Here is a 21,957-nt window from a genome sequence, read left to right as displayed (position 1 = left end):
AAAGTGTTGCCAGTCATAAAATATTAAACTTGTGGTAGAAATTGTCGCGTCAGGTAGAACCTCAGAATAATAACGGCCTTTTCTGCCAGGGAGCCGATTCTGAAAGCACCAAAGTTCAGTACACAGAGTACTTTTTAGGTTTTTCGGTAATGCCAACTTAACGAATTTGACAGTTGTTCTTCGAAGATTGACATTTAAGATTTGAGTTTGTGTTTTGAATTTCCACGTGTAAAAGTAATTTAATATCTCCTTAAATAAAAAGGTATTCATTAATATAGCTACAATTATATAAAATCCGCTTTTAGTTCTATCAAATAAGTTTTAATTTGTGCTGAAATTCATGGCATAAGAAAATTATAGGTTATGTTGAAGTTGCATTTTTAAACTCATCTTTATATGTTTTAATACAGTTATTTTTTATTAAAGATGCAAAAAGTTAAAAGGAAAGCTGGTGGCGATGGCGATTCAGAGTCACCCAAGAAGAAAAAGGTGCAGTTTACTAAAGATGGTGAAAAGAACACTGACGAGAAGAAAAATAACAAATTTGCTGACAAACCTAAGAAAAGTTTCAACAAAGATGGAGCAAAAAACGCGAAACCATTTAACAAGAACAACAATTTCAAAGGCAAAGGTAAACCAGACTTTTCTAAAGGTAAACCCAATTTTAAGGGTAAACCTGATGCCTTTAAAGGGAAGGAAGGATATAAGGGCAAGTCAGAAAACTTTAAAGGTAAAGAAGGCTTTAAGGGTAAATTCTCAAAGGACAAAGACTCGAAAGACTTCAAAGGTAAAGGTGCAAAGTTTTCCAAAGACCAAGCCCCACTGGAGAAGCCCAAGTGGTCCGAGATGAAGAAGGAGAAGAAAGAGCTGCGTCTGGTGCGGAGGAAAGCCAAGGCCACCGCCGAAGTGTTCGAGATATCACACAAAGCCAAACTACTGGCTGCTCAGATTCAAAGGTAATACTAGTCCTATTGACAAAGTATTCTTTGATTTAGGATATTATCATAATACGTCTTTCTACATATTAGTAGAGTTCTTATAATTATGCACTCATCAATATTAATTAAGGGTAATACTGTATGCAAAGACTCCTTACTAATCAGCAGCAGATCTATCACTGCTGCTACTCTGCTGGGTACAGCCCTCCGTTTTGTATGCCAAATTTTCCAGTTCTGTGCTGGTTTGTATTATGTATTGATATTATTATTTGTATTAATGATGCATTTTTTAATGTAATTTCAGGAAAGTAGTCAAGGATGAATTCAGGCAGAATGCATGCAAAGAACTGCATGGTTTAATGAAGGGCCAGTACAAGAGTATAGCTCTGACCCACGACCTCAGCCGAGTCATCCAAGTGCTCCTCAAACATGGGCCTGAAGCCATCAAGACTGAAATAACAGAAGAACTACTGGACTTAATGGTACCGATGGCACAGTCAAAGTATGCCCACCACTCTGTGAAGAGAATACTGAAATATGGTACTGATTTCATCCGACATGAAGTTCTGAAGAAGTTTATGGGTCACATTGTGTCACTGGCCACACACTCAGTCAGTGCTCCTGTACTAGATTATGCATACGGTGAATTCGCCACAAATAAAGAGAAGTTGCACATGCAACAAGAGTTTTATGGTGATATTTATAAGAATGTAAGTACAAAATCCATTACTAGTAGTAGTGCTAAAAAGAAGAATTATGCGCACTCTACAGATATAGAATATTAATCCAGTGTTTTCACTATGTTTCAGAGTAAGGATGACTCAGTTAAAACTCTCACAGACACATACAAGGGTAGTCCAGAAATGAAAGCGGCCATATTGTCTTCTTGCAAAGCAAATATACAGAAGATTCTAGACAAGAATTTACATGATGGAGAGTAAGTTTATAATTTTACTGCTTCAGTCTTTAGGGCCCGATCACACAGACTGGCAAGCACAGGATTGTGACATTAGAAAATGCAAAAAGGTTTATTTTTAAATATGCACTCCATCATGTTAGTTTCGTTCCACACATGCGAAAAGAAACCTACCAAAGTGAGGCTTAATCTATTTGAACCTTACTCTCTATACAGCCATTCCCCCACATTGCAAGCTCCTCCACTTATGATTGGTCACACCTTCACTAACTCCGCCCACATTCCATGCTCCTCCACTATGATTGGTCACATCTTCACTAACCCCGCCCACATTGCAGACTCCTCCACTCGGTCCTGTACAACTACATGCGCGAGTGCAGCGCGGAGGAGCGCGCGGAGCTGGTGGGCACTCTGAGCCCGCTGCTGGTGCCGCTCAGCAACTCGCTGCCCGGCGTCAACGCGGCGTGTCTGTGCGTGTGGCAGGGGACCAACAAGGATAAGAAGGTGGGTTTGAATGCCTCCAATGGTAGCCATAATTATATGCTACGAGAATTGTTACGTTTAGACAGCGTTTTTATTAGCGTAAATATTTATTAATTTGATTCTATCAGTAGAAACTTGCAAAAAGTCTTTAACTGATGCTGTAAGTGCTGTATGCTTTCCTAAAACAAAATAAATAAACTGGATTTTCATCATCAGATGATATGGTCACTGGTCAGGTAGATATTTCATAAGGGGAAAACAATGTTATACTTACTTAAAACTCCACCCAGAGGTTGCCACGACGAAATCACTTTAAGCGATAAAAACACCTGTATTTAGCGTGACTTAATCATGAACAAGCCTTGTAAGTTCCAGTAAAAAACATATATGATGCATTCCCTTCAATATACACAGTACATCGTGCTTGAATGGATATTCAATAAGTTCCAATTTAATTACCTCTTCCCTCCACAGACGATCCTGAAGGTAGTCAAAGAGCACGCGGTCCCTCTCAGCACACACAAGACGGGCTACCGTCTTCTACTCGCCATCTTCGACGCGGTGGACGACACGGTGCTGGTGCGCAAGGCCATCGTGGCGCCTATAGTGAGCAGCCTCAAGGACATCGCTAAAGACCATTGGGGGAAGATGGTAAGAATATAATATCATTACTGAAGTGAAGCCCCATTCGCTGAACTGTGCCGGCACTGAAGCATCACCGATATGAGTGAATCGCCCTTTTTGCCAATTTTCAAGCCGTTTGTTCGACGAGTGAAAAGGGAATCGCTAATAGCAGAACGATGAGAAATATCCCACTAGACTCGTCTTCTACTTTAATAAAGAAGACTTCCTAATTTTGCATCATTCAAGGAGGAGGGTCTATAACCATATTTTAGGCATTATAAAGTAGAGGCATATTATTTTAAGAAATGAATGGGCTTCCTATTAAAGTTAATAAATATATGGTTCAATATTTTAGTAAATACTAAAATCAAAACTATACCCTATTATTCCCAACCCTCAGACAATCCACTGGCTGGTGAAGCCCAACGACGCAGCGGCGTTCCACCCGAGCCTGGTCAAGTTCCTCAAAGAAGGCGCCAAGAGCGGCACCTCCAAGAAGGATGCGGAGCTGCGAGTGTCTGAGCTGCGGGAGGCGGTGTTGCCAGCGCTGAAGAAGGAGATACAGGAGGACCCCGAGTTCTGGCTGAAAGATCCCAGTATTACGCTGCTGACTACGGCTATCTTGTCTATAGGTGGGTTTATCTATATTTTACATACAAATAATATCAAGAACTATAAGTTATATAGACCAAATTGATGGTTTTCCTAATGTCTAGAATAGGATATAATGCCTTTATTGGTCACCGAAACAGAAAAATAGACAAAAATGATTGAGTAACTATGAACAATAGGTATATATGGCTACAGGAGACAACAAACTAAAATATGATGTACCTAATAATATGAACCTGTCTACCACCGTGTAATTAATTCCGAACCCGTTATTTGCTCCAAACAAAAGGAAATAGTAAGTATGTAGGTAAGTTACATTTATGAATGGTGTAATGACTAACAACCTACCATTTCCCACAGAATCATCTCAAGAGCTCCTCACATCGCTAGCGCAAGCGATCTGCCGTCCCGACTGGCGCGTCAGCAAGGAGGGCTCCGAGGCGGCCGCAGTGGAGGACGCCGGCATGCACATGTGCCTCAAGAAGCTGGCCGCGCTAGACAAGGAGAGGCAGGACTGCAGCCTTGGGGACGCTGTAGCTGAGCATCTGAGTGATGATACGGTGAGTTTTGTTTTGGAACATACTACTTCTCTAACGAGGTTTTGGTGGTATTGTGTCTTGTTGTCTATGGTGTAGAGTGGTTTGTTACGGTGGTAACCAATCAAAGCCCCTACTACCCTGTCTTACCTAGAGTTCTGTGGCTTGGTTTAAGATGTACGCAGCGAGAGCTCCGGTGTTTTTATTGACCTATTTACTGTCTCACAGATCTGCCCTACAGAACTAGAGTTTTTCCCCCTTCTTCTTCTTTTTCTTTGCCTCTTCCCATTATTTGGGGTCGGCTCTCCTCGGTCGATTTTCTATCCTGGGTTGTCTGGGTATCTACATCCAAATGGGACTTCTTCAAGTCGCGTTTTATGGTGGATAACCACGTGGCTGGGGGGCGACCTCTGCCTTTCTTCTTCTCGGGGATGGACAGGGCTCGATGCAAGGTGTAGTCATCGCTCCGTCTCATTACGTGACCATACCACCTGAGACGACTTTCCACTAGCTTTTCTGTGATGGGCGCAACTTTGAAACTTCCTCTGATGTATTCATTACGTACTTTATCGAGTTTCGTTACTCCGCCAGCCCACCTCAGCATCTTCATTTCGTTCGTGTGGAGTTTTTGTTGGTGTGTTGCGTTAGTCGCCCAGCATTCAGTTTTTCCCCCTATAAAACCCTAAAAAAGGGTTGTTTATAATTTTGATCTTTGACTGTAATTAGATTTTTTATAAAACTATTTTTCTTTATTTTCAGCTAAAAGTGTGGCTGCCAACTAACAGAGGATGCTTCTTTTTGCTGAAACTAATAGAAAACAACAACGACAAGGTGGCCAAGAAACTCATCAAGAAAATCAAACAACAAGTGAGTCTGTTGAAACAGCAGACATCGGCGGGAGCCAAACTGCTGCTGCAGAGTGTTGAAAAGAAATAAACTCACTATTTCACACTTATCCATTGTTATTATTTATTCAGAAATACACTCGCGAGCAACCAAATCGACTCAAGCCTTCACGGCGCACATATACATTGATTTTCCTAAAACGATAAATGGTAAATATAAAAGTGATATGTCATTCGAAAGCTGAAGAATTAGGCTTTCAATTAAGATCAATACCATAAAAAAAAACTAAGCGCAGATTTAATGACGCATTTTAATTGCCCGTCAGTGTTAATTACCTCATTAGGAATCCACGCCTTGCGCTACCTGATCCCGCTATAAAACCTTTCCACATCCGGTGTACCTTATCAGTCGCTTGTTGCAAGTTGACCGGTACACATCTCGTTGCATTGTATTCCTTGTTTTCGCAAACCCATGGATACCACACCAGAAGAAGCTGCTCAAGTTGTTGCCTTGCTGCAACAAGGGTTAAGTCAGCGAGCAGTCGCTGCCCAGCTCCACTTGAGCCAGTCTGCTGTATCCCGAGTATACAGACGGTTCCAAGAGACTGGTGCCTTCAATCGAAGACCAAGAACGGGCCGCCACCGCTGCACTTCAGAGAGAGACGACCGCTTCATTGTCTCAACCTCGCTGCGCAATCGACACCTTACGGGCGTTGATGTGCAGCAAGAACTGAGACGTGTACGACAAGTGGCTGTCAGCGAGTGGACAGTGAGAAGACGCTTGAAGGAAGCCAACTTGACACCAAAAAGACCTGCATCAGGCCCCAAATTGACTGCAGGCCACCGACAAGCGCGTCTTCAGTTTGCTCGAGAGCATCTCGATTGGAGCATTGCGCAATGGCGGTCGGTCCTGTTTACTGATGAGTGCAGAGTGTGTCTGCATGGCAGTGACAGGAGAGGCCGGGTCTACCGGCGTCCGGGGGAACGATTTGCCCAATGTTGTTTCGCTGAAACAGTAGCATATGGCGGCGGTTCCTGCATGATGTGGGCTGGTATTTCTCTAGAGGGAAAAACCGCACTTGTTTTCGTGCCTGGAGGCGGCCGAGGAGGCGGGTTAACAGCTGATCGGTACATCACCGACATTCTACTCGGTCATGTTGTGCCCTATGCAGAATTTGTCGGTGAAGACTTCGTGCTAATGCACGACAATGCCCGCTGCCACACGGCACGAGTCAGTCGGCAGTTTCTGAGAGAGAAGGAATTGCGCACGATGGACTGGCCTGCGCTCAGTCCTGACCTGAATCCCATCGAACACTTATGGGACGAGCTCAAAAGAAGAGTTCGGGCCAGGAATCCAGTCCCTGCAAGCGTGGACGAGCTGAAGACAGCTTTATTAGAGGAGTGGGACGGCATTCCTCAGGAAACTGTCAAAAAGTTGATAAGGTCTATGAGAAACAGGCTGCAGGCTGTAATTAGGGCAAGAGGGGGCAATACAAAGTATTGATTTAAATAAATAAATTTTTATCTTAACATTTTTTGTTTAATTTGTATAATACGATACCCATACCCTTTTTTCCTAAATTCCCGTTTTTCCTACAATTGCGTTCAGACATCATTTATTTCAAAAATGATGAATGGATTTCAATAATAATGATATCAAATTAAAGCTGACATCTTAAGCTTTTAAATGACATATCATTTTTATTATTTCTATTCATAATTTTACTTGTATTAATGTATGTTTGCGCCGTCAAGGCTTGAGTCGATTTGGTTGCTCGCGAGTGTATAACTCTTATGCATAATTATTATCACCTTGAACCATAATACGAAAATCTTAAGATAGTAATTATAGTAAACTATCACATGTAATTCCTAATCCTAAACTTTTTCAGACAGTATTATAGTTATTAAGTATAAATCTTGTACATATTTTCACATAATTCACACTCGATTATTAATTGATTAATTATTATAACATTGGTATTTCATACTCTTGATATAAATGGCGTAGATATTTATTATTGCTTCCATATCTTTCCAATAGGTTTCGTTTCAATGCTGTTTACTACATTTAGTGATTCTTCTAGAAGTTGCTTTTCAATTACATCTATAGGCCTAGAAAAAAATAATGTACATGTTAAAATCTTAGCAATAATTCGAAATGTCACAAAGTAGTGAAGATATTTGAGAATGGAATGGTTGTAGAAAAAGAATTACATATGATCGATAAAGAGGCACATGGTAGCTGCAAACTCAAACTCAATCATAGCCATAATAAAATGGATATGAATGTATAGAGGAGCTCATTTCTGGCGACCCTGACCAGAGAAATTTGTTATATTTTTGGTTTTGCACTTTTTGAAACCTCATAAAAGTATGCTACCTCACCTGCTAGCATCCAGGACAAGCCAGTTATCTTCCTTCAGACTCTCATATGTTTGAGAGACTTTCTTTTGGAAATCCAACACTTCGTACCTGGAACAAAAACAAGTTATGAGCAATAGAATTCTATTAACTTTGGCACTATGCCTCTATCCTTGAAGAACAAACTCATTTTTCCATTTCTAATAATAATAATTATATCAAGTACCGATTTGCAATAGATACCTTTCATCACCAAATCCTTTCCTCTGTTTAACACATTCTAAAGGCATTGTGAGGAAAAACACGCGGTCGGGGCGCGGCAGGCCGGCGTCCGGAGCCTTGCACCAGTTGATGTCCAACCCTGGAAAATATAGTAAGTAAATCCATTACAAAATTACAAAAATTGAGATGAATTTGGTTGGCATAAGAAGCTTGGTAGAAGATAGAGTTTGATGCATAACTTGACCAAACTTCCTGGTACATTATTCTGTTTTTATTTGAACCCGCTACATGATTAAATGCATAGGCGTGATCAGAATCGTGTTCAATTTTCTTCTCTCAAGTGACTAATATTGATAGTATTGTGTCTCCATTTTTGCTTAGCTTATAGAATTCATAAAAACAACATCATTGAAAACTCTTAATAGGTACCTTTTGCAGCAGTAAATGCAACTCCAGAGTAGCAGTATCTGTCCACAACAACACTGATGCCTCGTTCTAGAGTGTCCACTATACTCTGAGCTCTTTCCCAGCGGTTCGCTGAGAACAGAAGGTGGATGGCTTCATCGGGCAAGTCTTTCTGTAATGGAATGGTAACTGTATAGCGAACAATTTACTAGTGCTCTACTTTAGAAATATTTCACAGTTTCTTTATTACTATTACAAATAATAAATGTTAATACCAATGAATATCTCAGATCATGAACGGCCCAGATTGGAGTAAAGGAAAAAGCACACAAAACAATATGAAGTCTAAAAACTTATAAGTACTTAGCTTAGCTTAGCCTAAATAAATCTTCTTATCTTAGATTTAAATAAATATTAACTTACTGAAGATGTCAAGTAGCTATTAATAACTTTTCCAATCTCTGTGTTTCTAGCAGGGAAGTTGGCATACTCTGCTGGTACTTGTTTCTTTTGTAAGTTATCCACTGAAAATGTGAAAAACATCAATGAGTTTTCATGTTATATTGAGGTATTAGTATCAGGGAATCGGCTGGTAGCCTATCTTACAACTTCGTAGTTTAGCTTTAATACAAATACTTATAAGAATTTGAAGCATGGGATTCTGCGAGTGTTGTTGTTTAATAAAACTAGTTAATTCTTCTTCATTATTTCAGTGACAAACACGAGAGCTATACTACTGTACTGGAGTCAATGATAATCATCACAAAGTGTGATTAGAATATTTCTTATAAAGGTGTGTATCAAACTTATTATCATAAACATAACCTCTACCTTCCTCTACCTGTTACACCATAATTGTTAAAGTAATGTTAACCTAAATGTTTCGTAGAAAGGAAAAAGTGGCTTACCAAGAGCTTTACATTGTGTAGACTTTCCGGTCCTGTCGATACCTTCAATTACAATCAAAGCACCTCGTTTCATGGCGACCGTTTAGATTGTAATTTGTATAGAATTTTGAACTAATCCGGAACTATGGCGATTTCACAATAATGTATAGAGCTATTTAGCAGACGATTATGTTATTTACACATGAGGAACTGGATCTAAACACGTATACTGGTAATTTTATACACTATTTAATTTAATTGATAAACTTATATTACAGTGCCGTTAAGATTTTGCCGCCTTTTTGTTTTCATAACGTCACCGTCGTCAGCTGATTGTCAAACCGCAAATCAATAATCTTTTGGCTTACCCTCGGAACACGGATTATGGACAGCTATTAGGTGGTGCGGTGAAACTAGTGTTTGGTCTACTTTAATCTAAAAATGGCTCGTAAATCACGTAAATCTATAAACTAAGCTAAATCAAAGGCTCGTAAATCTATAAAGTAAGTTTAATCAAGGTGTGTCTCTCCTCTTTTTATAAAAGAAATCTCGATGTGAAAATATATTATTGAACGCACCTATATGGGGGGTGATTTCGAAAGTCTTTGTTAACCTCACAAGGTAAAATGGGCTTTATGTATTTTACGATAAAGTTTAAATTGTTAAAGCTTGGAGACGGTGCTTGTTTACCTCCCGGAAGTAGGTGGGGTGAGGGTGGGAACTTGGGAAGAGGGATGAGGGAGGTTCTGTGGGACTTGTGGGAGGACCTGTCATAATTTCAAGTGCATCGACAGAAAAGAAAAGCGAGTTGTCTCCGTAGACTATTTTAATCTTATTGTTTCTTTGTTTTGCTCAAGTTTTTGTGAGGTGATTAGTTTATCAAAGTGATTAAACATGAAAAAGGGATACAAAGTTACCGACGTCGACAGACAGAAAAAGATCGGAGTTGCCGCCGAAAATCTGGAAGAGTTGATCGAGAAGTCATGTAAAAAGTTAGGGGTAAGTGTCTTTACTTATTTATTAAACAAACTCATTCCCTTTGTCCCTACACGCTTTAAAAGGCGTATTTTTACAGTTAATCCTGTAAGTCGTAGGCTGTTTGGCCCAGTTACCTTGGCCTATATTCCGGAATAGTGTTGTACCTTGACCTAATTTCGCTTGGCGGTTTCCAGGTCAATGCCAACTGCTGTGACTACCGCCTGTGCGTGGCTGAGGACGGCACGGCGGTGCAGGACGACGAGTACCTGGCCACGCTACCGCCGCAGACGCTGCTCGTGCTGCTCAAGAATGAGGAAAAAATGGTAACTGGTATGTCTAGGTTGCACTGATTGGCAATCAATGAGTTTCTAAATTTTATTACTAACGCTCAACAACTAAGTAGGTACGTATCCAGCCTTATCTATTAGACCTGTAATTAAACAAAACAAAAGCCTACTTTGTTCTGACATGGTAGGTACTTACAAATAACTCATCCATGATAATGGTATTATTAACTCTATGCTGTTATGAAAGATGGGTTTGAAACCTATCTTGTAGTCAGCTATAATAGTTGTTAAGTCTACTAGTAGGAGCCTTTATGCAGATCCACCATTTCAAAACATTCAATAAATCATGGGCCTTCATTTATTTATTTATTTATTTATTTATAAATAAATAAATAAATTTATACATATTCTTGAGTAGACTGACTGTATTAAAATGTAACACAGAATGAAGAATACCATAGCTCCTTGTAAAATTGAACAAACCAAAACGTTAATCAGCATACTTACTCTAATTTCAGACTTTGACTACTACTATAATATGATTCGATCGACAAAACGGGAGTTCATCGATTCTGGGAAGGCTGCTCAGGAGTTCCTTAGCACTGATATCCGGGAGAAGTTCAAGGTTTTCCAGCGCTACATCGCGGCGGCCGACGACGCACGCACCATGCTCAGCGAGAGAGCCCAGGACCCCGACTGGTTTCAAGGTACTTACCAGACTTTTCTTAATTTATTTGTAATTAATTACTTAATGTTAATCAAAAATCATCTTTCATCAAATCTTACTCTCCTCACTTTATACATAGGGCAAGCATATATATAACTATAGGATAGACAAAGAAGAACAGTACCTATTGTTAACTGAAATCTCACATTTATTTCTAGGTTTAGAACCATCTGAGAAAAGCAAAGAACATTCCATGTCAAAAAGGGTGAAAGAAAGAATGAGAGGTTACTACTACAAAACCAAATCTGCACTTCAGGCATCAGACTTGTATGTGCATTCAAAAAATGGCCTTGGAAAGAAGCTAATAGACCAGTTCCTAACTGACCTACGAACTCTCCTAGAGTCAAACAAGTACAACGAAAGCTACTTCAACAGAAAAGCTGATGAAGATATGAGGCTTTGCAAGAACACGGGGTTATTTGAGTGTGGTGGACTCTGGAATGAAGCGAAGTGCACATATGAGGGAGACCATGTCATCAACCCCTACAGGAGCAGAGAGGAACGGATCATATTCCAAACATGGAACCTTGACCACAGGATTGAGCTGTCCAGGTCAATTATACCGAAAATACTCCAAGCCATCAGCCAGATCATGAGTGGAACCCTCAGCTGTATCCACTGCAGTAAACAAGTCAGTGTAGGTGGAATAGTAGCAGACAGGTACTATCTTCAAATATTCACGAGGGAGAATCTGAAGCTAGTCCACATTGTCTGCCACAACAAAAGCAAACATAGTGCGGAGTCTGACATTTATACAGTGTGTAAGAAGTGCATCCGTTCTCAAAGAATAGAATGCAATTAAAAAGACTGTGATATCGAAATCCTGCTCCATGATCTGGTCATCACTAAAGATGTCCTAAATGTTTTAGAGACTTATTAGTACTTGTAATTACTAAAAAAATATGTTAACTGCTAAATGAAATCATAAAACTTACATAATATGTATAATAATGTAATTTGAAGATCATGGTGGGCTATTGTGAATACAAGATCATGAGTTATGTGAGAGAATATTGTATTTTTGGGAATGCACTTGTAAACTTTGCTACCCTATAAAAACATTACCCTCCTCCTTCGGCAGTCGGGTAAAAAAGGATCCTGCCATGATCATGCAAGTCTATTACCAGCTAGACTTGTACTAAACAAACTGTCTTTAAAAATAAATGAATGTAGTTATGTGTAAGATTTGCAATATCTCAATGAAGGCATCCACATTATATTTACTTAATAGATATTATGTAAGTAAATTGTGTACTACGTAGCCTTCATAAGTAGTGATTTATTTACACTGTTAATGTTATAATAATGTAGATGTTAGATAAACTAAACTTTGCTATTCCCTAAATTGATCTCCTATCCCTAATGTAGGTAATGAATACATTTACTTGTATTATGTAAGAGCTTCTAATTTATACATTAACAATGGAAAGATAAACGAGAGCTAATTGTAAAACTGGAAACCTACTAACACAATAAGAAATTTAGAAATCTCATTACAATAATATATAAGAGCAGTTGGCCATACCTTCCTAAGGTTCCTTTAACTATAGCTCTATAAAAACTCTAGACTTGGAATATTCACATGTTTAATCCGAAAGAACAATAAATATAATATAGAGCTTACCATTTAATAAATAAGAAATAAAAATCATTGAAATTAGATATCAATAATCCATATAAATACAGGGTGGTAGGTAGCCATAATAATTTCATTTAAGTATTTTTTTATATTTCAACCAAAATATAAAATGAAACATTTATAAAAATATATATTTTCCTACAAAGCAAAAATGAATACGGTTTAAAACTATTTTTCTCACTTGGAACTAGGAACTTAGGAACAATAATTTAGGTAAACAATTAGAAAGATTTGACGGTGGTTATTGTAGGTTTAACTAAGTAGTAAATTTGTTATAGTTGGTAAAATATATGGGACTGTTTTATGCAGGTTTTAAATATTAATTTGTATTATACCTAATGCATTTTAATTATATTATGACAATGGTGGTTTAATGTTTCCCATAGGACAATTTCATTTAGGTGAGCAGTAGTGTATAGTCCTATGGATTTACACATACATAAATCTGTAGATATTATGTATACATAATATAATATCTACATAGAGTTTTTCTGACTTCGATAAAGCTTATTTACGTTTAAGTACCAAAGCTTCGGTAGTGGTAAATGGCTTTATTTTCTAACTTTCCAACAGACAGTCCCTTAGTAATTTATTTAGCAATATTAATGTGTAGTGTAGATGCTTCCATCGTAGCTTTACCTAACTTTGTGGCTTTTAAATAATTAGAATGTGCCAAATAGGATATGAATTATTAAAGTGTTCAAAATTTACAGTATTAGATTCCCAATCTCCTCCTAAGACAATTATTAATCTGAAATTGTTATAGCATTGTAGATTATATTCATATTCGTATTCTCAACATTTTAAAGTTATTTATAGCTATTAGAAAACTGCAATAAATTATATAAATGTATTTATTAGATATACTAAATCAACTAAAAAACACAAATGCAGTGTATCATATTAGAAAACCAACATTGTTTACATGTATTATGTATGTATTCTATAATATGTTAAAATAAAAAGTCATGAAGACATAGATTGTTTCACTGAAAACCTGCTTCTATACCCTATTGCACGATTTTTACCAAGTACATTATCATAATGTCATTATGGGAAGTAATCTAGATGAACACGACTTTTATATCAAGAGTAAAGATGTGATTAATCTGTTACCTGAAGACAGTAATAAAGGCAAGACTACTTGTGACGTAAATACGTAATCTTAACCAACTTTCCAATGTAAGTGCCTGCTCTTCGAAACTGCCAGTAAATGAAACAAGATAGATGTAGGATAACAGACTGTATTGTGGGGGGTAAATAAAGAAAAAAATAGAGTATATTACTCTTATCTCCTCTTCCGTCCCTGACTGGTCTTGCCGGGATTCCGCTGACCCTTGCCGGCCTTTGGCTTCTTGGCAGAGAAGTTGCTGGCATTGCCCTTCCCCTTGCCTTTGCCTTTGGAAGGTTTGAAGTTCTTCTTTTCATTTGACCTCCTGGAAGAAGAGATAGCTATTTAGTATTCTCTTTATGTTAATTAGCATTGAACTTAATTTTGCATTTCATTTAGGTTTTATCATTATGCAAGTATAAGAGAGAAATGAGTTCCTATTCTGCAAAAAAACAAGAATGCTACTTACTCGACTTGCTCATGGTGAATGTGCTGGTTGACTGCCTTGTCCAAGTCAATTTTGGGTCTCTTGTTCAGGATTCTGTCAAGTAGGTTCAAGTTATTTTCTTTCTCCACTGTAGAGTTGGGTATGGGCGCCTTCCTCTTGCGTTCTTTCCCCGGTATCAGTTCATGAATACCCTTCCCTCTGGCTTCCTTCTCTTTTGGTAATTTGTCTTGGAACTTTCCAAGTGAAGCTGTGGATGCCTTGGCCACTATTGCTGCAGTATTTAGCTGTGAATTTTTAAGGTGTTTGTTAGAAATACTAATGACTTGATCAATTAAAGTACCATATAGTACTTACATAATATGTATAAAGGAATGTATGAACCTGCAACTTTTATCTTAGTGTGACTGTTAATTAAAATATATGTAAATAAAATACCTGTGATGCAGAAGCCTTGTCAGAGGTGACTGGCAGCCCCACTCTTGGTATCTTCACTTTCCTAGATCTGGCAATGTTCTTGAGCCTCTGCAGCTCATTCTTGGCAACTTTCTCTGACTTTTCACTCGCTTTCTTCTCAAACATGTCTGTCATAGGATCAGCATTGCCAGGCACTTCAATAACCCAGTTCTTTTCTTTTTCTGCAGCTGCCTTCTTGAAACTGAAATTAAATTAGTTTATGAAATACACTCAGCATAAAATTATTAGAGAAAAATGATTTATTTTATTTGGAAACTAAAAACTCTTACAATATTTTGGAGACCATGTGTAGATAGAACATAATTTAACTGTTAAAATTACCTAAGGATTACAATAACATTCAAACTTGATATGAGCGTTTGCCCACATAAGCTACATTCTAGCTTGGGGCTCATAAGCATGTACCTTAGTCGTAAGCTTCACATGAATAAAATATTTTTGAATTGAAATTGAAAAAAAAAGAAGAAATGTACAGTGAAATTGCTTTGTATGAATACTTAGAAGTAATTAATTAATGACAAGTAATAATAAATTAACCAGCTTGTAAACTCACCCATACAAAGGCACCCATTTCTGTAAAGCTTCATCCCAGTGAAGTTTGTCCTTCTTTTTCTTTGTGATCCCTTTAGCTTTAGCAAACTCTTGCCATTTGGTGAGGGGTTTGGGCTTCGGCACCGGCTTAGACCGCGGGAGAACGGTCTTCGGCGCGGGCAGCCTCACCACAATGGCTTCGTCGAGTCTCTCCGTGGGTAGTTCCCAGATTTTGTTGAGTAGCAACTGTGTGTTATCTCTGGACAGAGCTTGCAAATATTCATCTTTGTTTGATCTAAAGGACAAAATATGTATCATTAGGTTTTACTTAATTAGAGACTCAATAAGTAGTAATGTTTGAAACGTAATTCCTATTTACCTCAGTGCTTTTGTGTCCAAATCATTTGTGTCCGAAGCTAAGAGTGTTCCTATGTCGAATTCTAGTTCTAAATGCTTTTCAACTGTGATTGGTTTATACTTCTCCGCCTTCTTCTGCTCTCTTTCTAATATCTCATTAACGATATCCATTATTTAACTAATATTCACCACATTTAAAATTATGATAAACCCAACACAATGCAAAAGCATAACCTTAAAAGATTTGACGTTTAGTTGACGTCCACGTGCTAAGCATAAGATTAAAAACTATTCTGGGGTGAAAACGATACGTCACCGTACTCAGAATAATAAATAAATCGGATCAGAATCACTACAACGCGGCAACGGAAGAAAGGAACATTGTCAAAAAAAGTTGACTCAGGACAAGCTGAAATGGACTCATGGGGTCATTATGAAAAACTTTTGTCGTGCAACGTCCAAGTACTTTCCTTGGAGTCTTCTTTTTCAGCTGAAGCGAAGCTGTTATTATTCTGAGCACGCCATCAACTAATCACAGAGTACATTCTACTGTCAAAGTCAAATTAGGTCTATGGTTTTAGGCATAGGCTATTGTTTATTTACTTTCATGAAATAAAATTGAATTTCACAATTTTACGTAAAAGCAAGATTATAATTATAGAAAAGAGATGACGGCAGAAACAGAAAAAAAGTGTTTTAAAGCAGAAAACAAATTCTTGGTTAAGAGTGGTTGTAAAAAGCGCATGTGGCGGAATTTAAAACAAATAACGACAGCTGAAAGAGCTTTACCGTGGCCTAATGATGCTGTTTTATGTAAGTTGTATACTCATTCGTTTACTCTCTGTATATTTAATCTGACAAAACAAAGCTCTCATTTTATCGTACTTTTTCTAGATTACTCCATCAATGCACCACCAACATTCAAGCCAACAAAGAAATATTCTGATATCTCTGGATTACCAGCGCCATACATAGACAGGCATTCCAAGCTATATTACAGCAATGCAGATGAATTTGCTACTGTCAGAAGTTTGCCCATGGACATAACAGCCGGTTATTTGCAGCTGAGAGGAGCCAACACCATTGTAGGATGAAGTCTTGATTCTATGAACTTGGAATGACTAAGCTATCTTCAAATCCAACCTAACTTGGAATATTTCTGACTTCTATAAGAATGTTTTGTGTAAAGAAATAAAAAACAGAAAAATGTGTAACTATGTTTATTATTATGAAGAAGTTACTTTCACAATATCCAGTGCCAGGTGTCCAATGTTGTATTTCTTCTTTCTTGCTGTCCTATATTTACTTTGAGGGTGGTCCATTCAAAATAAACAATCATGATGAAACTACTAAATATCTAAAACAAATGAGACAGTCCAGTTATATATTTGTTCTTTATGAAACACAGTTCATAATCTTAACTGGATTGTCTCACCGGAGTGACTTGAAGAAAATATTTTTGCCCATTGGGGCATGAAAACATTTTCTGCAAGGCAAAATTTCACAAACAAACTATGTAATTAGTCAGGGCGTGGGAGGGTGTCGACAAGGTTACCAAGTGCCCCAGCCAGTTGGTCAGCTACCTGGAAACACAGCATACAGCTCAGGCTCAGCATCAGCAAACAGGCCAGCAGCACCGGCCTGCCAAAACAAAGCTCGTATTAGTTTAGGACTGTCCTTCTGCCTGCCACAATCTGCATCAGCTGTGGCCATCCTGGTATTACTTTGAAAACTATTGCTCTGCTATCAGTCTATGACTGTGAATGTTTATATTGAGTCATGTGTACTTAGTTGAATTAAAATATGAAAATGTATGTATCTAGAATTAATAATGATAGTAAGGCACAGAGTCCCACCAACATGTGCGACAAAATACGTGTCTCTGTCAAAAAATAGTAAATACTCATAACTTAGGAACGGCCACAACAGCATACAGCAGTTGTCAGCACACCGCACCCCCCTCCCCGCCGCCCGCGCCCCGCGCACGCCTCGCCCTGAGCATACCAACAGTTACATTAATATTACACATCATGACGTAGCTTACACTAGTGCTAATCTAGAATATTAGATTGGATCTTAAAATAAACTTCTTTTGACAGAGGTGCTAAACAAATAGACCATTAATTTATGAATATCTTAGATATACTCATGCTGTTTAATGTCCTAAGTCTTTCCTTCACTGCCAGAAACCGAAAAAATATGTAGTCAGATTATAATTTTACCAGATCCTGTAGTAGTCCCAAATTATGAATGCCCAATTTTGGTGGAACATTAATCTTCTACAATTTAGTGGCTAAACCTGAAAGTACAGTTATGTGCAGACCCACAACTAGTGCAAAGTTTGCACACAGTAATTCTAATTAAATTGCTACAATTAGAATTGATTAAATTTCAATACAACATTTCCAATATAGTGACTTTACTATCTTACATCACTAAATTAGCATCACATTTTATTCATGTGAAATTTACAATCCTGGTGTCTAGGTTTAACATGTTACAGCTAAAGAAATCAAATTTTGTTGATTGAGTTACACAAAAGGCTTAGTTGATTAAAAAACTTAAATAAACTATTACATTGAAATCCACTATGGCGATCATAGCAAGGTCTGTGTAGGGTCTTAGATAGTAAGGTGAAGTAGCATAGTACCTGGCCTGAAGGCTGGCAGCTCTTAGGTCAGCTCAGCTCATCAGGACACCACCGGTACCATCTCTACCCTGTAACAAAAAATCAGAAGGTTAAAATAAAATAGTGCTGAAGTAATAATAGTCTTTTCTATGACTTTAAACACCAACAATTTTAAGTTCTTTTGTAATAATTATAACAATATTTCTGACATCCTTTGTTTCAATAATTCTGTGAAACAGCATTATTTTATTTTTCAACTGAGTTCTAGGTTATAATAAATGAAGCATGAACTCACTCGGCACATCAATGGCGAGAGCGGGACCTGGAGCGGCTGCGGGAGCGAGAACGTCCGCGGGAGCTCTTCGAGTCCGAGCGGGACCGGGAGCGGGAACGAGACCTCGACTTGGAGTAGGAGCGACGGCGCGAGCGGGAGCGTGAGCGGGACCTGGATCCATGACGGGACTTGCTGCAACACAACAGTAAATATTCAGAAAATTTCAAATCATTAACTTTCAAAAAATGTTACTCAATAATTAACAATGGATAGCATGGTATTTTCTTTAGCATTTCTTACGTGTTTCGTGTGAAACTGGTATTTACGAATAAAAAATATAGGGTAGCATTTAACTTACCGGCTTCTGTATGGTGAAGAGGGACGTCCGTAGCGCGCCATCTGCACTCGCAGCTCTCTGCCGTCCAGCATCCGACCGTCCAGCGAGTCCAAGGCCTCCTCGGCGTCACGGCGATCGTAGAATCTGCCCAAACAACGTAGGTTAATAACCTGAAGCCGGCAGGTAGCCATCACATCAGAACGTAGCATGGTCTTAATTACTTACCGGACAAAAGCAAAACCACGGCTTTCTCTAGTGTATCGGTCCCTGGGAATGTAAATATCTCCAACTTCACCACATCTTTCAAAGACTCGTCGTAAATCTTCCGGAGTAGTACGATAGGTCAGGTTGTCCACTTTCAACGACACCATCCCGTCAATACGGGGCGGCGGTCTACCGTAACTCATTTTGGTTAATTTAAATAGAAAATCACACAGAAAATATGAATAATGCCACTTCTAGCGGCTTGATAGAAATGAATAGCACAAAGCACAAAATGGCGTCACAAATATTTCTTTGCAACACGCTGTCAAGCTCCCAGAAATAAAATGGCTATATTAGAAAAATGGCGTCTGTCGTTAGATGGCGGATCCGGAAATCATACAATGATTGCCAGTTCCAAATAATTAAAAACTACCATGACGATTTCCGTAGGCCTACTCTGACTTCACAACTGAAATCCATAGACTTGAATAAAAAAAATATTATTCTGAGATCTGAACATTACTAGCTTACGTTGCTAAGATACGTTGTATAGTGTTTTTTCTCTGTGAGTTGTTGCTAATGGTTGCTAACATAGAGAAAAGAACACTGCGTTCCATACTTATTTTTTTCCAGACTGTCTTTCGCCAGACTGGTTGCTAAGATATTATTATAAATTTGTTCCGAGCACTCATTTCTAAACACCTAAACTCATTGACATATATAAAATATAAGATTTATGATATTATAGTTTTTCAAACCATATTTGGCTATACAGTATACACAACCATTATGGCAGTAAAGCAAGTTAGAAACACCGACTTACTGCCGGATATGACCAACGAAGGTGAATTCACCAAAAATATTGTGATGGCAACAGACGATAAGCATTCAGCATCTACCGGGGAACGACTTTTTTCTCACCATACTTTAGCAAGCATTAGAAAAATGAGTTTCTTCAAACAATTCAGGTGAGTAACTACTGGGTCCTAGTGTACACTACCCACAATGTTGTAGGGCCCGGGGATAGTGCAGCATGAGTGCCACTAGGTGGCGACTCCCCTGCTCCATAAATTTGCGTATACACCTTTCGAGTTATACCATTTTCCAGGGGCAAAGAGTGTAGTGTTAGTAACTCACACTGAAATGGCTCAGCGATTTCATGTTTAGAATACGGGTATCTCTAGTGGAGGAATTATCATTAATCCACCCTTTTAAAATATCATTTCAGTGTGCCACAAGATAGCTTAGACTTTATGTTGGAAGCGACTTATAACCATACTACAGAGTTTTTTCCTGATAAAGTAGATCTATATTTACAACCAGAAACACATGGCTGCATAACGAGGCGGCAGCTGCGTAACGTGAACATCGACCGCCCAGCCACTGCTGGTGCTAACTTTATGCCTATGGTAAGATCAACGATAATTACTAGATATTAATAACTCTATGATTACTAGATGGACGGTTCGTCCTTCGGACAAATAAGAATATCTATAAATTATTTATTTCATGTTGGACTAAATTAGTGTTGGCCAATATTCGGTTTGGACCAAATTAGTGTTGACCAATATTAGTTAGTGTTGGAAGAAATTACTGTTGGACTTAAACCGTGGAAAATCTTAGTAAGTAGTTATAACTTATAAGATTTTTTATAGATGAAATCCTCGCAATCACAAACGAAACAAATGGGCCACCGTAAGGGTAACCAAAAACAGTTACACGGTGGCGGCGCGATGAAGTTCAGATCTATGCCAGATTTTCCAGAATATTTGGTATACTTACTTACTGTATTTCTATATCGTCAATAACTATTTGTTAACGTACTGATTTTTAAAACATAGCGGTTGTTGTAAGTAGGTGGTGAATCATCTAAATGTAAGCCAATTAAAAAAAACTAAATTACCTATTCATTGATGGCGCTAGTAAAACCTTCATACTACACTGTTGCGTTGAGTTATACTCTGTCGATTATATTATTGATTTCTTGACATTCGAAATCCCATACATATTTGATGACTGCAAAGGAAAACCAACTCTAGTAAACTAGACATAAGGAAACGTCAAGAATACAATAACATAGTGGGAGCTCTATAGTTGTTGATGTGTTTCATTTAATTCATTTCTTCAAAAAACTGTGAGGAAACCCATCCCAGTAACTAGTTAGTATTATTATTGCATAGGTATAATGATTATGAAATCATCATTAGCATTAACATCTCACTAACTATAATGGTCATTAAAAAGACTTCATGAATTATACCTACCTCATATCTACCTACTCCGAATTTGTGCATAAATTTCCATGCAAAGTTCACGAAAACGCAAAAGTAGGTACCTAGTCCATAACATTTTCATAGTAGGTATTGGTACCTACTTGGTATGGATGGACTCAATATCTATGCGATAAAACATCTTGTAGTCGGCACTTAGAATAGCTATAATTTCGTATCTAATAGTTATGTACCTTTTTCTTGTTATAAAAAATTATGACGCTGCTTTCTTCTGAAAATATATTTAATTTCAGGGTCATCCTGTAAAGAGAGGTGGCATCATAGAGCGACGATCACCATTCAGTGTTAAGCTGATGAACTCTGGGGTGCATTCTTCTCAGACAAATCCTGGATACAGCCGGCAACCCGCTGGCGGTGGCATCTTCTTCTATTAAAAGAATTTTAAATAACGAAATTAAAAATACTCAGTCTAATAATAAGTTTTTTCCAATCACCCCTGGGATTGTGTGTGTTGTGTTGTGTGAATGGGAGGTTTTCTGACAGCTCATAAAAAAGAAAGAACTAAACCATAGATGGCGCTAGTATGTCAGATCTCTACAATGATCTTCATACGAATGTGGTGTCACTATAATTATTAATTAAATTAAATTCATTTATTTCAGATAACTTGATCCATATTCAGTTATTCAGTACATGTCATAAAATTCAATAAACAAAAAAAAAACAATACAATTAACAACGAGCACAAGAATTAACATAAGTACAATTTATCATAAATCAAATTAATAAATAAATTCAGGATTAAATACAATATTTAAAAAAAAATAAGAATAATAATAATAATTTCAGATTATAAATTTAATTTAATTACATGCGTTATAATAATAATAAAATAAAA

General features: G+C 37.8%; 7 protein-coding genes across 10 annotated transcripts; 4 read left to right on the top strand and 3 right to left on the bottom strand.

Annotated features, from left to right (window-relative positions):
- Positions 1–120: 120 nt before the first annotated feature.
- LOC105380225 (protein penguin) lies at positions 121–5,064 on the top strand. Of its 2 annotated transcripts, XM_038108753.2 has the most exons (9): positions 121–262; positions 427–956; positions 1,243–1,648; positions 1,748–1,875; positions 2,193–2,358; positions 2,812–2,988; positions 3,362–3,593; positions 3,934–4,133; positions 4,869–5,064. In XM_038108753.2, the coding sequence occupies exons 2-9, from the start codon at positions 427–429 to the stop codon at positions 5,043–5,045; spliced, it is 2,016 nt and encodes a 671-aa protein (XP_037964681.2). In that variant the 5' UTR covers positions 121–262; the 3' UTR covers positions 5,046–5,064. The 2 variants fall into 2 exon arrangements, with proteins under 2 accessions (XP_037964681.2, XP_037964682.2); XM_038108754.2 differs by lacking the exon at positions 121–262 and having other exon boundaries at positions 328–956.
- A 1,862-nt stretch (positions 5,065–6,926) lies between these two features.
- On the bottom strand, positions 6,927–8,995 carry LOC105380226 (thymidylate kinase). Its single transcript, XM_011549744.3, has 6 exons — positions 8,854–8,995; positions 8,369–8,469; positions 7,970–8,117; positions 7,562–7,679; positions 7,343–7,429; positions 6,927–7,069 (listed from the first exon to the last, which is right to left on the bottom strand). Exons 1-6 carry the CDS (start codon positions 8,924–8,926, stop codon positions 6,973–6,975), a joined length of 624 nt encoding a protein of 207 aa, XP_011548046.2. The 5' UTR covers positions 8,927–8,995; the 3' UTR covers positions 6,927–6,972.
- Positions 8,996–9,563: 568 nt separating this feature from the next.
- On the top strand, positions 9,564–13,438 carry LOC105380223 (DNA fragmentation factor subunit beta). Its single transcript, XM_011549740.3, has 4 exons — positions 9,564–9,831; positions 10,005–10,140; positions 10,616–10,804; positions 10,983–13,438. Exons 1-4 carry the CDS (start codon positions 9,727–9,729, stop codon positions 11,624–11,626), a joined length of 1,074 nt encoding a protein of 357 aa, XP_011548042.3. The 5' UTR covers positions 9,564–9,726; the 3' UTR covers positions 11,627–13,438.
- A 253-nt stretch (positions 13,439–13,691) lies between these two features.
- LOC105380224 (ribosome biogenesis regulatory protein homolog) lies at positions 13,692–15,631 on the bottom strand. The gene is made up of 5 exons (XM_011549741.3): positions 15,407–15,631; positions 15,050–15,322; positions 14,458–14,677; positions 14,044–14,306; positions 13,692–13,899 (listed from the first exon to the last, which is right to left on the bottom strand). Exons 1-5 carry the CDS (start codon positions 15,553–15,555, stop codon positions 13,752–13,754), a joined length of 1,053 nt encoding a protein of 350 aa, XP_011548043.2. The 5' UTR covers positions 15,556–15,631; the 3' UTR covers positions 13,692–13,751.
- Positions 15,632–15,947: 316 nt separating this feature from the next.
- Positions 15,948–16,598, top strand: LOC105380220 (INO80 complex subunit C). Its single transcript, XM_048626699.1, has 2 exons — positions 15,948–16,197; positions 16,279–16,598. Exons 1-2 carry the CDS (start codon positions 16,053–16,055, stop codon positions 16,476–16,478), a joined length of 345 nt encoding a protein of 114 aa, XP_048482656.1. The 5' UTR covers positions 15,948–16,052; the 3' UTR covers positions 16,479–16,598.
- Positions 16,590–19,174, bottom strand: LOC105380221 (serine/arginine-rich splicing factor 2). 2 transcript variants are annotated; one of them, XR_005253952.2, is made up of 5 exons: positions 18,850–19,174; positions 18,646–18,768; positions 18,309–18,479; positions 18,035–18,102; positions 16,590–17,378 (listed from the first exon to the last, which is right to left on the bottom strand). XR_005253952.2 is itself a non-coding variant. In XM_011549736.3 (4 exons), exons 1-3 carry the CDS (start codon positions 19,029–19,031, stop codon positions 18,317–18,319), a joined length of 468 nt encoding a protein of 155 aa, XP_011548038.1. In that variant the 5' UTR covers positions 19,032–19,174; the 3' UTR covers positions 16,590–18,102; positions 18,309–18,316. The 2 variants fall into 2 exon arrangements, 1 of the variants encoding a protein (XP_011548038.1); XM_011549736.3 differs by having other exon boundaries at positions 16,590–18,102.
- A 314-nt stretch (positions 19,175–19,488) lies between these two features.
- LOC105380219 (protein CFAP276) lies at positions 19,489–21,532 on the top strand. 2 transcript variants are annotated; one of them, XM_011549734.3, is made up of 4 exons: positions 19,495–19,796; positions 20,057–20,237; positions 20,484–20,600; positions 21,353–21,532. In XM_011549734.3, exons 1-4 carry the CDS (start codon positions 19,618–19,620, stop codon positions 21,491–21,493), a joined length of 618 nt encoding a protein of 205 aa, XP_011548036.3. In that variant the 5' UTR covers positions 19,495–19,617; the 3' UTR covers positions 21,494–21,532. The 2 variants fall into 2 exon arrangements, with proteins under 2 accessions (XP_048482776.1, XP_011548036.3); XM_048626819.1 differs by lacking the exon at positions 20,484–20,600 and having other exon boundaries at positions 19,489–19,796.
- Positions 21,533–21,957: the final 425 nt, after the last annotated feature.

This window comes from Plutella xylostella, chromosome 17, assembly GCF_932276165.1.
Source record: "Plutella xylostella chromosome 17, ilPluXylo3.1, whole genome shotgun sequence".
Taxonomy (NCBI): Eukaryota; Metazoa; Arthropoda; class Insecta; order Lepidoptera; family Plutellidae; genus Plutella; species Plutella xylostella.
Note: the sequence above shows the minus strand (reverse complement) of the source record. Positions and strands in the feature narration are given on the sequence as shown.

Excerpts from the sequence above, each read along its gene's own strand:
- LOC105380225 (XM_038108753.2), top strand. The coding sequence starts at position 427 with ATGCAAAAAGTTAAAAGGAAAGCTGGTGGCGATGGCGATTCAGAGTCA. Across the intron at positions 957-1,242 it reads CTGGCTGCTCAGATTCAAAG|GAAAGTAGTCAAGGATGAAT; the intron begins GTAATACTAGTC and ends ATGTAATTTCAG. Across the intron at positions 2,359-2,811 it reads GGACCAACAAGGATAAGAAG|ACGATCCTGAAGGTAGTCAA; the intron begins GTGGGTTTGAAT and ends TTCCCTCCACAG.
- LOC105380226 (XM_011549744.3), bottom strand. The coding sequence starts at position 8,926 with ATGAAACGAGGTGCTTTGATTGTAATTGAAGGTATCGACAGGACCGGA. Across the intron at positions 7,680-7,969 it reads TGCATTTACTGCTGCAAAAG|GGTTGGACATCAACTGGTGC; the intron begins GTACCTATTAAG and ends TATATTTTCCAG. Across the intron at positions 7,070-7,342 it reads CTTGTCCTGGATGCTAGCAG|GCCTATAGATGTAATTGAAA; the intron begins GTGAGGTAGCAT and ends ATTTTTTTCTAG.
- LOC105380223 (XM_011549740.3), top strand. The coding sequence starts at position 9,727 with ATGAAAAAGGGATACAAAGTTACCGACGTCGACAGACAGAAAAAGATC. Across the intron at positions 9,832-10,004 it reads AGTCATGTAAAAAGTTAGGG|GTCAATGCCAACTGCTGTGA; the intron begins GTAAGTGTCTTT and ends GGCGGTTTCCAG. Across the intron at positions 10,141-10,615 it reads TGAGGAAAAAATGGTAACTG|ACTTTGACTACTACTATAAT; the intron begins GTATGTCTAGGT and ends CTCTAATTTCAG.
- LOC105380224 (XM_011549741.3), bottom strand. The coding sequence starts at position 15,555 with ATGGATATCGTTAATGAGATATTAGAAAGAGAGCAGAAGAAGGCGGAG. Across the intron at positions 14,307-14,457 it reads ACAAGGCTTCTGCATCACAG|CTAAATACTGCAGCAATAGT; the intron begins GTATTTTATTTA and ends AAAAATTCACAG. Across the intron at positions 13,900-14,043 it reads ATTCACCATGAGCAAGTCGA|GAGGTCAAATGAAAAGAAGA; the intron begins GTAAGTAGCATT and ends CTCTTCTTCCAG.
- LOC105380220 (XM_048626699.1), top strand. The coding sequence starts at position 16,053 with ATGACGGCAGAAACAGAAAAAAAGTGTTTTAAAGCAGAAAACAAATTC. Across the intron at positions 16,198-16,278 it reads GCCTAATGATGCTGTTTTAT|ATTACTCCATCAATGCACCA; the intron begins GTAAGTTGTATA and ends TACTTTTTCTAG.
- LOC105380221 (XM_011549736.3), bottom strand. The coding sequence starts at position 19,031 with ATGAGTTACGGTAGACCGCCGCCCCGTATTGACGGGATGGTGTCGTTG. Across the intron at positions 18,769-18,849 it reads CGTGGTTTTGCTTTTGTCCG|ATTCTACGATCGCCGTGACG; the intron begins GTAAGTAATTAA and ends TTGTTTGGGCAG. Across the intron at positions 18,480-18,645 it reads TCTTCACCATACAGAAGCCG|CAAGTCCCGTCATGGATCCA; the intron begins GTAAGTTAAATG and ends GTTGTGTTGCAG.
- LOC105380219 (XM_011549734.3), top strand. The coding sequence starts at position 19,618 with ATGGCAGTAAAGCAAGTTAGAAACACCGACTTACTGCCGGATATGACC. Across the intron at positions 19,797-20,056 it reads AGTTTCTTCAAACAATTCAG|TGTGCCACAAGATAGCTTAG; the intron begins GTGAGTAACTAC and ends ATATCATTTCAG. Across the intron at positions 20,601-21,352 it reads CAGATTTTCCAGAATATTTG|GGTCATCCTGTAAAGAGAGG; the intron begins GTATACTTACTT and ends ATTTAATTTCAG.